The 13,633-nt window shown below is 42.9% G+C and overlaps 1 protein-coding gene across 2 annotated transcripts in view; it reads left to right on the top strand.

Annotated features, from left to right (window-relative positions):
• Positions 1 to 400: 400 nt before the first annotated feature.
• The window catches only part of CHID1 (chitinase domain containing 1), a 560,444-nt gene continuing 547,211 nt past the window's right edge, over positions 401 to 13,633 (top strand). For both annotated transcript variants that reach the window (XM_073658695.1, XM_073658696.1), the window contains exons 1-2: positions 401 to 527; positions 5,164 to 5,292. In XM_073658695.1, the coding sequence (XP_073514796.1) occupies positions 5,182 to 5,292 (111 nt within the window). In that variant the 5' untranslated portion in view covers positions 401 to 527; positions 5,164 to 5,181. The remainder of the gene's footprint in view (positions 528 to 5,163; positions 5,293 to 13,633) is intronic.

Here is a 13,633-nt window from a genome sequence, read left to right as displayed (position 1 = left end):
CCATCTCACTACAGTAGGATTTTTTTCCTCCTCTTTTTTTTTTTTTAGTAAATTGTATGGTAAAATTAATGAAACTACAATTCGTCCCATTAAAAAAATCCTTTATATGGGTATTTTTATAGAAAATAAATAATTACAATGGTCTCTTGCAAGAAGGGGAGAAAAGAAACACCCAAAAGCAGAAAAATAAAACTTTGCTGCGACAAGAAACAGTTAACGTAATGCAGAAAATCTAATCAATAAAAGCAATACAGCAGGATCAATACTACTGCAGTCACTTATCAGATAAGCTGTAATAACCCCATGCACCTGCTATAATTTACAAGCACCAATCAATAATAAGCAAGGGGAGTCATGTGACGTGGCACGGCCAATCCGGTCACACGCTGGCCGCGCCTCTCTACGTCGCGCTCTCCATTCAGCACTTCACTGCCCTTAGTTCGATGTCTACACTGTGAGGGCGGAAACTATTTTTTTTTTCACTGAAACTTTATTAGAAGCTGACAGCGACGTCCTCAGTGAGTCAGGTCAGTATGACGGAAGCGCCGCTGTGGCTGACACATGGAAAGTTGTGTGTGTTTGCTCCGGTCTTATTGCCTGACAGCCGGCCCCGGTGTATGCCGTGCATTAGTACAGTGACTGCCCGGTGTACGGACTTTTATGTGCTGTCATTCTTCTGCACAGCAGTTATCACATGGAGCTGGTGCATGCTGGGTACCTCCCTTTATTGCCTAGTTGGAGGATTTTTACTTAAAGGGGTTGTCCACCTTTAGGGGATAAATTTCAGTTTTGTTACTAACTGCATAATATTGGGGCAAAAATGATTTTTGCAATTGGATTTCACTACAATGTTTGCACCTTTTGGCTTTTACAGGCTCGTTCTTTCTCTGCACATTGAACTTTGATGTGGTCAGAAAAAGACAAGAGAAAATAGTTAAAAGCGCTCTCCTCAGAACGAACTCACTGACTGTTTCTCAGTTTATTCATTAAGCAGCCAGCCATAGTGTAATACAAATGGTATAGAACGCAAACAGTGCAAAATTTGTAATGAAACACAATTGCAAAAATAATTTTTAGGCCAAAATAAATGCATTTAAAGGGGTTGTCCAGTTCTAGAACAATCCCTTCTCCATCTGAATGTTTACCTCTGTTGCACTTATACTCACCTCTTGACCCAGTGCCATTCCAGCGATGTCGACACTCTCGTTCCTTTCACTCACATGAGGTTGCTTCGTCACATGAGCGCTGCGACCAGTCAGTGCCGATTTCAATGTCCCTGCCTTTAAACAAATCAAATATCAAGAGGGAGTCTGAGAGCAGCCGCAGCCCTGACTTCCGGTTGATGTTCGATTCGTCTGCAGGCGAGGACAGTGAAGCCGGCATCGATTGGGCGCAGAGCTCATGTGATGTCACAACTTCTCGAGATCCCCGGGAACGCCATTGTCGACACCGCTGGAATGGCACCAGCACAGAAGGTGAGTATAGGTGTTTTTAGGAGGTAAACATTCAGATTGAGGAGGGATTGTCCTAGTAATGGACAACCCCTTTAAGTAAAAAACTAATTCTCCAAAGGTGGTCAGAAAAGCATTTTTGCAGCCCTAGCTAGCTTATTCTCAAGCCGGCCATTCTCATTAGGCTACATTCACACATTCGGTTTTCTAATCTGTGTGCTGTTCGTTTTTTTAAATCAGACAGCACATTGGCCCCTTGGATCTATTCACATGGGTGTTTTTGAACAGGTTATTCCCATCTTGAAGGATGGATATTGTCAGACAGGATTTGTATAAACAAGCACTTTTGCAACTTACCACTTATTAAAATTTGCAGCTGTTCTTGAAATATTAAAGCGCACCTGTCAGCAGGATTGTGCTTAGTAAACCACATATGCTGTCAGGTGGGCAACATTACACTGATTAAAATGGTAACTTTGTTGATGAAATCTGTCCAGCTATTCTTTTATAATATTTATTTTCATTTCTGCCATAATGAGATGCTCGTTCTCTGGGGCGGGACTTTAGGGAGGGGCTGTAACTGGTGCTCTCATTATGTATGCCTATCTCTGGCCTCTGTCAGGTCACTGTGCTTTCAGTCACTTGCCTGCTATTTTAAATATTGCCTTTGTAATGTCTGTGGCAAAGTGAAAATGTACATCCCACAAAATGGCCGCGCCGCCCGCGCATGCGCAGTAACGTCTTCCACTTGCCGATGCTACTGCGGACACCATTTTGCTTGAGGAATAAAAAAACTTGCCTGCAGCAAATATAGCCCGTGCTTGCGCAGTAGCATTTCGATTGCCAAGGGATGCTACTGCGCATGTTCGGCACCATATTTCTGCACCCAAATTCTTTTTCCTCAAGCAAAATGGCACGTGTGCAGTAGCATCGGCAAGTGAAAGATGTTACTGCGCATGCGCAAACGGCGCTGCCATTTTGGGGGGATGTACATTTTCACTTTGCCAAATCTTTTTATTGATACTAATTTGGGGTGTATGCAATCTTTCATTGGAGTATTATCATGATAGGCATAGGGGCCTTCAGGTGTCATTGCAACCCGCCAGTGCCAATGGGCGGTTAGTCAGAGATTGACAGCGGCATCTAACAGGTTAACAGCTGGGGCGCAAGCTCAGCTTCAGTCCTCTCACAACTGTTAGATGCAGATCATGGCTGATTAACACAGCCATCATCTGCTGGCAAAGATGCAGGCTCAGTTCCTGAGCCCATAACAAAGAATGGGATCCAACATGTATAATGAACCAGAATTCTGGCGTAAAATGCTTTAAAAAGTTGCAATTTTTTTGCGCAATATGAGGCTTCAAATTCATGATGAGCAGCGTCGTGGCTTAGGTCACAAATCTTACTCTAGTCGCTGGCTGGAGTAAGATTTGTTGTGAGGCGCACACCACTTTAAGCCTCACCTGATTCTTTAAGCGGTGTTCAGGCGCCTTCTCCCCATCTAGACCAGCGTGAAAAAAGTAAGTCTTGATGAATCGGGGCCTAAATGTTAGAAAGTTTAATAACTTCAACACACAATAATTAAAGTAATAATCTCATTAGAAGCATCTGGTTATACAAAATCACCCATAGAAGTTAGAGTAACCATCTCCTTATTTACTTCATAAATCAGTATTACACATGGAAATAAGAAGCTTTGTAATATATCTTATCAGAGAAATCTGCTTCATTCTCCTCCTGGACTGATCATTCATTCTCAAAATTCTTAATTCACAGGTAAAATCTGTATTCAGTGAAGACAGATAGTTACGTTACTAAGATAGGAGAAGACAGTGTGTCATTATAAAGTTTTTGCAGAACCGTAACTGTCGTTTCAGGAGAACTTGCAGCAGAATATCTGTGTCGGCCTCCAGCTCCTCCCCACTTCATGGAGTCTTACAAGCACTAACTGTCATCTCCTATCTCAGTAATGGGAAAGTATGTATTTACTGGAATATAGATTTTACCCATAAATTGAGACTGAAAGATCAGTCCAGGAGGAGAAAGAAGCAGATTTCTCTGATAAAATAAATTACAAACTTGCTTATTTTCATGTTTACTATTGAATTATGAAATGGGTATTAAAGTGATGTTTACTCATTGAGTATTTTTGCTGAAATACTCAAAAATGATTAATTGTGTTGCAGCTCCCTACCTTCTCATGTCAGTAAATGATGGTCTATTGTCTGGATACGCCATCATTTAATGATGACTTCTGGGACCCTCACCAATTTTGAGAATGAAGAGACCACAGCGTGGCATCAGCACTCAGTCCCTCTCACCATTTTTTTTTTCTTAGTTCAAGGGTATTCGTGGCCTCCATCTGAAGCTCTATTCAGGTGAATGGGGACAGTTTTGGTTCCCTGCACAACTGAGTAGTTAGGAGCATCGTTGTGAAAGGGAAAATTTGTAGGGACGCAGAGTGGATTCCACAGGGATACCGCGACAGAGAGGGGCCAGAAGATCGCGGCGTCTGGTTTCATGAACTCCTGCACTGGTTAGAAGTATTTCACCATCCTATTAAGCAGTCCAGTTTTTTCCTTGCTATCAGCTCAAGGATTAATCTGTTCAGGTGAAGCTCCTGGAGTTTTCCTACCTGGATTGTCTCAGCTGTTCAATGTTGGCCACTCCCTTCAGCTACATATGCTCGCCTCTGGCACTTAAGGATTGCCAGTGTTTGTTCTTACTGTCTGGTGTGGAGTTGGAGTTTTGGAGATTTGTTCAGGAGATTGTTGCTTGGAGTTCGAGCACATCCTCATCCTCTCCTATTTGGTTTCTCCTTCCTTTTCTCCCCTGTGTTTCACTCTGTTTGGTGAGTGTATTTTGTATGATTGTTGTTTTTATTTATCCCTATCCGCCTTCCTTTGTTTGTCTGGTTAGTGTGTTCCTATACACTTTGGCTTCCCACCTCCCTGGGTGGGGTGGAGGGACAGATAATGGTTAATTTAGGCGCATAGCAAGGCACGTGAACCTGGCATCTCCATCTTCAGGAGTAATCCGGAGGACAGGGATAGACTAGGGCGCACCTAGTTCTAGGGTCCTGGTTAGCCCCAGAGTCCCAAGGCTCTGCATGGCAGTAGAAGTAGCACTGCGGAGTCTTAAGTCATAAGATCTGTGGGGATCCCAGAGATCGGACCCCAAGCCATCATATAGTAATGGCATATCCTAGCTTTGCAAAATGGAAATAACCTATTATTGGAAATAAGCACTGATTTTTTTTTAATGTAGCCCACAGACAAGCGAGGAACTGTTTCTTGAAAAAGAAAAGTAACCAGATTGCTAGCTATTGGCGTCCACTCTGCGTTTCCCCAGCACTAGATTTATTCATTTTCCTGCCCACGCAGTTACTACAATGAAGTTCAGGGTTTTGTCGCACTGAATTGATCTCTGAATTCCCTTTGCCAATAGCCTTTATATATAAATTTGTCCAATAGTCTCTTTTGGGTCAGCGGCTGGGTTCAGGTTGTTGCTGTATGTACATTGTGGATCAGATCCGTGCCAGTTTCTATCCTATTGCTGTTTATAGAAGCAGACGCTGCTTGTAGCAGTGAAGGGCTAGATGGCCAGACATTGCCTCCAGCGCTGTGCCAGGCTCCCTCCCACACTTCGATAGCAAAAAATCCGGGCTCCGCTTTGTATCTGCTGTGTCACTGTCCTCGTATTCTTGTTGCAGCGAGGTCCGGTGGGAACAATGAAGCTGCTGAATGCTCTGCTCGCTGTGACCGTTGCTTACCACTTGGCCGATGCCACTTTGTCAAAGACAGACTCCAAGAAAGCTTCTTCCAAGACGCTTGAGACAAAGGTAAGAATACTGTACTACAGATAATCCCATAACGACCATAACGAGACTGCAAAAATGAGTCCTAAAAATAAGCCGAAGTTATTGTGAAGAGATAAGGCTGCAACGGGAAACTTTCATAAGAACATACATTTGCATGCCATAAGGAATTATTTCTCAGCCCCAGGTTATCCAGCAGTTGCAAAACTGATAAGCATTCCCAGCTGCAGGAGTTCAGGGAATGCTGGGAGTTGTAGTGTTGCAACAACTGAAGAGAGGTTGGGGGCCACTTCTATAAGGTGTACCTCAATGAAACTTATAGATTGTTATAACATTCAGAATGTCACACTCTATGCTGTTATAGCGAACCACTTAGGGCAGACCTGGGCAAAGTGCGGCCCGGGGGCCACATCCGGCCCTCTTTCTGTTCCAGTCTGGACCGAGACAGACTAAGGTCGGAAAACACTGGTCCATGGGTCACCCTACTCTTCCTGGCTTCCTGATTTAGCGGCTATCTCCTTAGAATGCAGATAGCGGTGAATATACACACGTGGTCTAAATTGTTGGTACCCCTCATTTAATGAAAGAAAAACCCACAATGGTCACAGAAATACCTTGAATCTGACAAAAGTAATAATAAATTAAAAATCTATGAAAATGAACAAATGAAAGTCAGTCATTGCTTTTCAACCCTGCTTCTACAGAAATGAAAAAAAAAATTAAACTCATGAAATAGGCCTGGACAGAAATGATGGTAACCCTGAAAATAATGTGACAAAAGGGACATGTTAAATCAAGTTGTGTCCACTAATTAGCATCACAGGTGTCTACAATCTTGTAATCAGTCAGTGGGCCTGTATATAGGGCTGCAGATACTCACTGTCCTGTTTGGTGACATGGTGTGTACCACACTCAACATGGACCAGAGGACGCAAAGGAAAGAGTTGTCTCAGGAGATTAGAAAGAAAATTATAGACAAGCATGTTAAAGGTAAAGGTTATAAGACCATCTCCAAGCAGCTTGATGTTCCTGTGACTACAGTTGCACATATTATTCAGAAATTTAAGATCCATGGGACTGTAGCCAACCTCCCTGGACTTGGCCACAGGAGGAAAATTGATGACAAATCAAAGAGACGGATAATACGAATGGTAACAAAAGAGCCAAGGATAACTTCTAAAGAGATTTAAGGTGAACTTCAAGCTCAAGGAACATCAGTGACAGATCGCAACATCCGTTGTTGTTTGATCCAAGGTTGACTTCATGGGAGATGACCAAGGAGAATATCATTGTTGAAAAAAAATCATAAAAGAGCCAGACTGGAATTTGCCAAACTACATATTGACAAGCCACAAAGCTTCCGGGAGAATGTCCTATGGACAGATGAGACAAAAATGGAAGTTTTTGGCAAGGCACATCAGCTCTATGTTCACAGACCGAAAAATGAAGCATATCAAGAAAAGAACACTGTCCCTACTGTGAAGCATGGAGGAGGCTCTGTTATGTTCTGAGGCTGCTTTGCTACATCTGGCACAGGGTGTCTTGAATCTGTGCAGGTACAATGAAATCTCAAGACTATCAAGGAATTCTACAGTCATGGCCAAAAGTATTGAGAATGAGACAAATAGTAATTTTTCCAAAGTTTACTGCTTCATTTTTTGTAATGGCAATTTGCATATACTCCTGAATGTCAAAGAGTGATCAGCTTAACATCAATTACTGTACTTGCAAAGTCAATATTTGCCCAGAAATTGAACTTTAACCCCCAAAACACATTTCAACATCATTGCAGTCCTGCCTTAAAAGGAGCAGCTAACATCGTTTTAGTGATTGATCCATTAACACAGGTGTGGGTGTTGATGAGGACAGGGCTGGCGATCAATCAGTCATGATTAAGTAAGAATGACATCACTGGACACTTTAAAAGGAGGCTGGTTCTTGGTATCATTGTTTCTCTTCAGTTAACCATGGTTATCTCTAAAGAAACACGTGCAGCCATCATTGCACTGCACAAAAATGGCCTAACAGGGAAGAGTATCGCAGTTACAAAGATTGCACCTCAGTCAACAATCTATCGCATCATCAAGAACTTCAAGGAGAGAGCTTCCATTGTTGTCAAAAAGGCTCCAGGGCGCCCAAGAAAGACCAGCAAGCGCCAGGACCGTATCTTAAAACTGTTTCAGCTGCGGGATCGGACTACCAGCAGTGCCGAGCTTGCTCAGGAATGGCAGCAGGCTGGTGTGAGTGCTTCTGCACGCACTGTGAGGCGGAGACTCTTTGAGCAAGGGCTGGTTTCAAGGAGGGCAGCAAAGAAGCCACTTCTCTCCAGAAAAAACATCAGGGACCGACTGATATTCTGCAAAAGGTACAGGGAGTGGACTGCTGAGGACTGGGGCAAAGTCATTTTCTCTGATGAATCCCCTTTTCGATTGTTTGGGACATCTGGAAAACAGCTTATTCGGAGAAGAAGAGGTGAGCGCTACCACCAGTCTTGTCTCATGCCAACTGTAAAGCATCCTGAAACCATTCATGTGTGGGGTTGCTTCTCAGCCAAGGGAATCGGCTCACTCACAGTCTTGCCTAAAAACACAGCCATGAATAAAGAATGGTACCAGAATGTCCTCCAAGAGCAACTTCTCCCAACCGTCCAAGACCAGTTTGGCGCCCAACAATGCCTTTTCCAGCATGATGGAGCACCTTGCCATAAAGCAAAGGTGATAACTAAATGGCTTATGGAACAAAACATAGAGATTTTGGGTCCATGGCCTGGAAACTCCCCAGATCTTAATCCCATTGAGAACTTGTGGTCAATCATCAAGAGACAGGTGGACAAACAAAAACCAACAAATTCTGGCAAAATGCCAGCATTGATTATGCAAGAATGGACTGCTATCAGTCAGGATTTGGTCCAAAAGTTGATTGAGAGCATGCCAGGGAGAATTACAGAGGTCTTGAAGAAGAAGGGGCAACACTGCAAATATTGACTTGCTGCATTAACTCATTCTAACTGTCAATATAACCTATTGGTACTCCTAATATGATTGCAATTATATTTCTGTATGTGATATAAACATCAGACAAACACTAATAAAAACTAGAGGCCAGCAGATCATGTGAAAATATAATTTTGGTGTCATTCTCAAAACTTTTGGCCATGACTGTAGAGAGAAATGTGCTGCTCAGTGTCAGAAAGCTTGGTCTCAGTCGCATGTCATGGGTCTTGCAACAGGATAATGACCCAAAAAACACAGCTAAAAACACCCAAGAATGGCTAAGAGGAAAACATTGGACTATTCTGAAGTGGCCTTCTATGAGCCCTGACCTAAATCCTATGGAACATCTTTGGAAAGAGCTGAAACATGCCATCTGGAAAAGGTACCTTCAAACTCGAGACAACTGGAGCAGTTTCCTCATGAGGAATGGGCAAAAATACCTGTCGAGAGGTGCAGAAGTCTCATTGACAGTTACAGGAATCGTTTGATTGCAGTGATTGCCTCAAAAGGTTGGTCAACAAAATATTAAGTTAAGGGTACCATCATTTCTGTCCAGGCCTATTTCATGAGTTTAATTTTTTTTTAAATTCTGTGGAAATGGGATTGAAAAGCAATGTCTGACTTTCATTTGTTCATTTTCATAGATTTTTAATTTATTACTTTTGTCAGATTCAAGTTATTTCTGTGACCATTGTGGGTTTTTCTTTAATTAAACGAGGGGTACCAACAATTTTGACCACATGTGTAATGGTGGAGGAGATGGCCACCGGCAAGTATGCATCGGTACCTTCCTTTAGCCACTTCACAGCTTTCGAAGCTTGAAGTGGTTAAAAGAAGCTGAAAAAGACAGAATGAATGCACAAGTCATTTTGACATTGCTGTACATTTGTTCGTTCTTTTTAACGTTTGAGCGCTTTTTTCAGACTGGTTCTAGGCGTAATCTGAAAAAGACATTGTTTGCACCTAGCCTAATGCTCTCTGTACTCAGTGTTTGAGCTTTCCATGTGTGGTGTATGCTGCTAATGAATACTTCCAACAAAAAAGCTCTAACGTTTGATATTGTATACTGCTACAGTGTCATATGTCGCCCATAAAGTTCCTTTTTTTTTAAAAAAAAAGTGGGATTTGGGTAAATGGAGGCCTGTGTATACTGTCACAGGGGTACTGCGACAGAGAGGGGCCAGAAGATCGTGGCATCTGGTTACACAAACCCCTGCACGTATTAGATCTGCTTCATCTTCCTATTAGCACTGCCGGTTTTCTTTGCTCTGTTATTGCAAGGGTTAATCAGTTCTGTTTATCTCCTAGAGCTCTCCTCCTGAATTGCCTCAGCTGTTCTGTGTTTGCCACTCTCCTCAGCTATATATGCTCACCACTGGCACTTGGGAGTTGCCAGTGATAGTTACAACTTCCTGGTTTGGTGGTGAAGGAGAGTTCTGAATTAGTAGCAGTCGGTTGGTGTAGATTTTGTATTGTGTGTTTATCCTAATCATTTCCTATTTGGTTTACCCCTCCTTCTGTTCCATTGATTTCCACTCGGCTGTTTGGTGAGTAAGTTTGGATGATTGTAGTTTTCTTTTATCCCTGTCTGTTTCCCCTGTCTGTCAGGTTTGTGTTATTCTATACACTTCTGTCCCATTTCTCCCTGGGCGGGAGAGGAAACAGATCTGCGTGCATATAGGAGCATGCAAGGTATGAGACCACAACTTCTCCACCATTGGGGGTAATCTGGGGAACAGGGATAGCCTAGTGTCCTCCTAGCTTGAGGGACAGGGAAGGAGCGCATTGCCCCCGGAAATCCTGCTACAGTATTGTAACAGATACTTTTGATGTATATATTGGGAGCTTTACACCAGACATAAGGCTCGAATGCAATTTGTTCTAAGTATAAGGCCATCATTATAGTCTAGGAGGTTGTTGACATGTCCCTATATTTTTGTGGAATGAACGTAAGCAAAACAAAAGCGAGTCACGGATCAAATTCCCTTGTTCAGCGGATCAAATTCCCTTGTTCAAATCAATGGTCCGGTGAAAAAAATGGACAGTACATGAATGCCATCCATGTGTTATTCGAGTGCTCTCTGCTTTTACTGTTCAATGGGTAGGAGAAGTTTGCGGCATGCGTTAGTCTGGTCCAATTTAAGGACCACACTAATGTGCGTAAATGTTATGTGTGTCCTGCACTTGGCGGACAATCACACGCAGGCTTGGACTGGCCCACAGGAGAATAGGGGAATCATCCTGTGGGCCACCACTCTCTTACATGAGCAGTACTTGGCACTATATATGTGAATCACTATGTACAGACAAAGGCAGAATCTTATTCATGTAACAATCTAACCAGTTCATTGTGGTAGAAATTTGTGATTGAGGATAATGTCACATTTGCATGTAGCTGAGAAGTGGGGCCCTGGACATGGTTATTGGTGGGCCCTTGGCGCCCAAGTTTGACACTGATATACAACTCGTGGATGTGACTGGCCTGAGTTTTCCAACGGGCCATGTGAACGTAGACTAAAATGGACTTTTTTCCTGATGGTAAAGAATTTATAACTTCCCTTCAATTATCTAAAAATCTATCAGCATATTTGGACTATTCTGCAGTGAAGGATTTTATCATTGAAGACTGTATTTTGATGATGGATTTTAAGGGTAGTACTTGAAAATGAAATTTCCTTCAGCCCCGTTTGTCTGAAAATTAAGATGTCCATTGTGTAATTTCTTTTTAGCTAAATCTATAGTTAAGACAAAGATTGAATAATAAGAAAAGACTTTGTAGCATTAACAAAAATGAATCTTTTTTTCCTTTTACATTTTTTGTAACTGTCCAGAATCTCTGCAATCACTGAAACAATGTTAGAAACATGAGGAGTAGTGTTGAGCATTCCGATACAGCGAATATCGGTCGATACCCGATATTTCAGTATCGGAGTTCTGATACTGAGTTCCGATACTTTTACAATATTGAATACCGGAATCGGAAGTTCACATAATGCCTGCGCTCTGCAGTGTCTCTGAAGAATGACAAGCTGGATGGCAGCGCTCAGCTGCGATCCAGCCTGTCATCTCAATGCCATCCCAGCGTGGGAGAATTCTCCTGCTCAAGCGCTGACATTACATTATCTCCCTTACTTTACAATTAAATGGAATAGAAATTAATATTTTTTTAAGACGTTAATGCCACAGCCATGGTGGTTGTGGCATTACAGTGGTTGCCCAAATCGATGGGAACAGTGCTCACAGTGAAACATAAAAAGCCGGCACTTCATCAGCCGCATATACCGGTACCCGACAATTTAGAACAGAAAGAATAGAGCTTCACACATAGATTAGATATATATGTGACTGACATGTTTCTATATAAGAAGTACAGTGACAATGTTGCTTACTGTACTTGTCATTTAGTGTTAAAGGATTTATTTAAAAAAATAATAGTGTTTTCATGCACCGTCTCTTTAAAAAAGCCAGCAGGCAATTCAGCATCGGTACCCGACAATTTAGAACAGAAAGATAGAACATCACACATAGATTAGATAGATAGAAACATGTCAGTCACATATATAATAAGTACAGTGACAGTGTTGGTTACTGTACTTGTCATTTAGTGTTAAAATAAAGGATTTATTAAAAAAAAAAATTGGCGTGGGGTTCCCCATAATTTTAGTCTCTAGCGGAGGTTAAGCAGACGGCTGGGGCAGATGTTTGAAGCCTGGGAAAGGGGTAATACCCACGGAGCTTCCCAGGCTACTAATATCAGCCCCCAGCTGAATACCTAGCCTTTACTAGCTATTAAAATGAGGGACCCCAAAAAAAATTACGTGGGGTCCCCCCTATTTTAATAGCTAGCAAAGGCTAGGCAGACAGCTGGGGGCTGATATTAATAGCCCAGGAAGAGTGCCATGAATATTGGCCCCCTCCCAGGCTAGAAACACCAGCCGTCAGCCGCCCCAGAAATGGATGCTGTCACAGCCTGACACTGAGGAGCGCAAGCATGCCTGCGCTTCTCAGTGTCTGCCTGCGGCATGACAGGCTGGATGGCAGCTTTCTGCTGCGATCCAGCCTGTCATGTGAATGTAGCAGAGCTGGAGCTGTCCTGGGAACCATTGAAAGGTAAGGATGATGTTGGTTTATTATTTTTCTTTTATTGCAGGAGATCGTTGGCTTCAGCTGGAATGGGCGTGATGGTAGGTATGGTTTAATTTAGAACAATAAAGTATTGTGTGTTTATTTCAATTAAAGGACTTTATTCTGGGTGTTGTGTTTTTTTTTAAATACTTTACTAGAAATTCATGGCGGTCATGTCTAATATTGGCGTGACCCCATGAATTTCGGGCTTAGGGCCAGCTGATAATACCAAGCTGGCCCTAACCCCTTTATTACCCAGTGAACCACCGCACCAGGGCCCTGGATGAGTTGGGTACAGCGCCAGAAGATGGCGCTTCTATGAACGCGCCGTTTTCCGGGGTGGCTGCGGACTGCAATTTGCAGCGGGGGGGGCCCAGAAAGCTTGGGACTCCCTGTGCTGCAGATTCCAGCCCCCAGCTGCCTAGTTGTACCTGGCTGGACACAAAAATAGGGCGAAGCCCCACGTATTTTTTTTTTTAATTATTTCATGAAATTCATGAAATAATTAAGAAAAAAAGGGCTTCCCTATATTGTTGTGTCCAACCAGGTACAAATAGGCAGCTGGTGGTTGGGGGCAGTCCGTTCCTGCCTGCTGTACCTGGCTGGACCCAAATATAGTGCGAAGCCCCACGTCAATTTTTTTTAAAATTATTTCAGGAAATTCCTGAAATAATTAAAAAAAAAAATACGTGGGGCTTCGCCCTATTTTTGTGTCCAGCCAGGTACAACTAGGCAGCTGGGGGCTGGAATCTGCAGCGCAGGGAGTCCCAAGCTTTCTGGGCCCCCCCGCTGCAAATTGCAGTCCGCAGCCACCCCGGAAAATGGCGCGTTCATAGAAGCGCCATCTTCTGGCGCTGTACCCAACTCATCCAGGGCCCTGGTGCGGTGGCTCACTGGGTAATAAAGGGGTTAGGGCCAGCTTGGTATTATCAGCTGGCCCTAAGCCCGAAATTCAAACGGTCACGCCAATATTAGACATGACCGCCATGAATTTCTAGTAAAGTATTTAAAAAAACACAACACCCAGAATAAAGTCCTTTAAAACCCTTTTGCAACCTTGGGTTTAGTCGTTTTTGCATTTTCGTTTTTTGCTCTCCTTGTTCCCAGAGCCATAGCGTTTTTATTTTTTGGTCAATATGGCCATGTGAGGGCTTATTTTTTGTGGGACGAGTTGTACTTTTCAACGGCTTTACTAGTTTTACCATATCGTGTACGGGAAAACGGGAAAAAAATTCCAAGTGCGGTGA

This window comes from Phyllobates terribilis, unplaced genomic scaffold (assembly GCF_046119375.1).
Source record: "Phyllobates terribilis strain yellow unplaced genomic scaffold, ASM4611937v1 Scaffold_13__5_contigs__length_258822181, whole genome shotgun sequence".
NCBI classification, from domain to species: domain Eukaryota; kingdom Metazoa; phylum Chordata; class Amphibia; order Anura; family Dendrobatidae; genus Phyllobates; species Phyllobates terribilis.
Note: the sequence above shows the minus strand (reverse complement) of the source record. Positions and strands in the feature narration are given on the sequence as shown.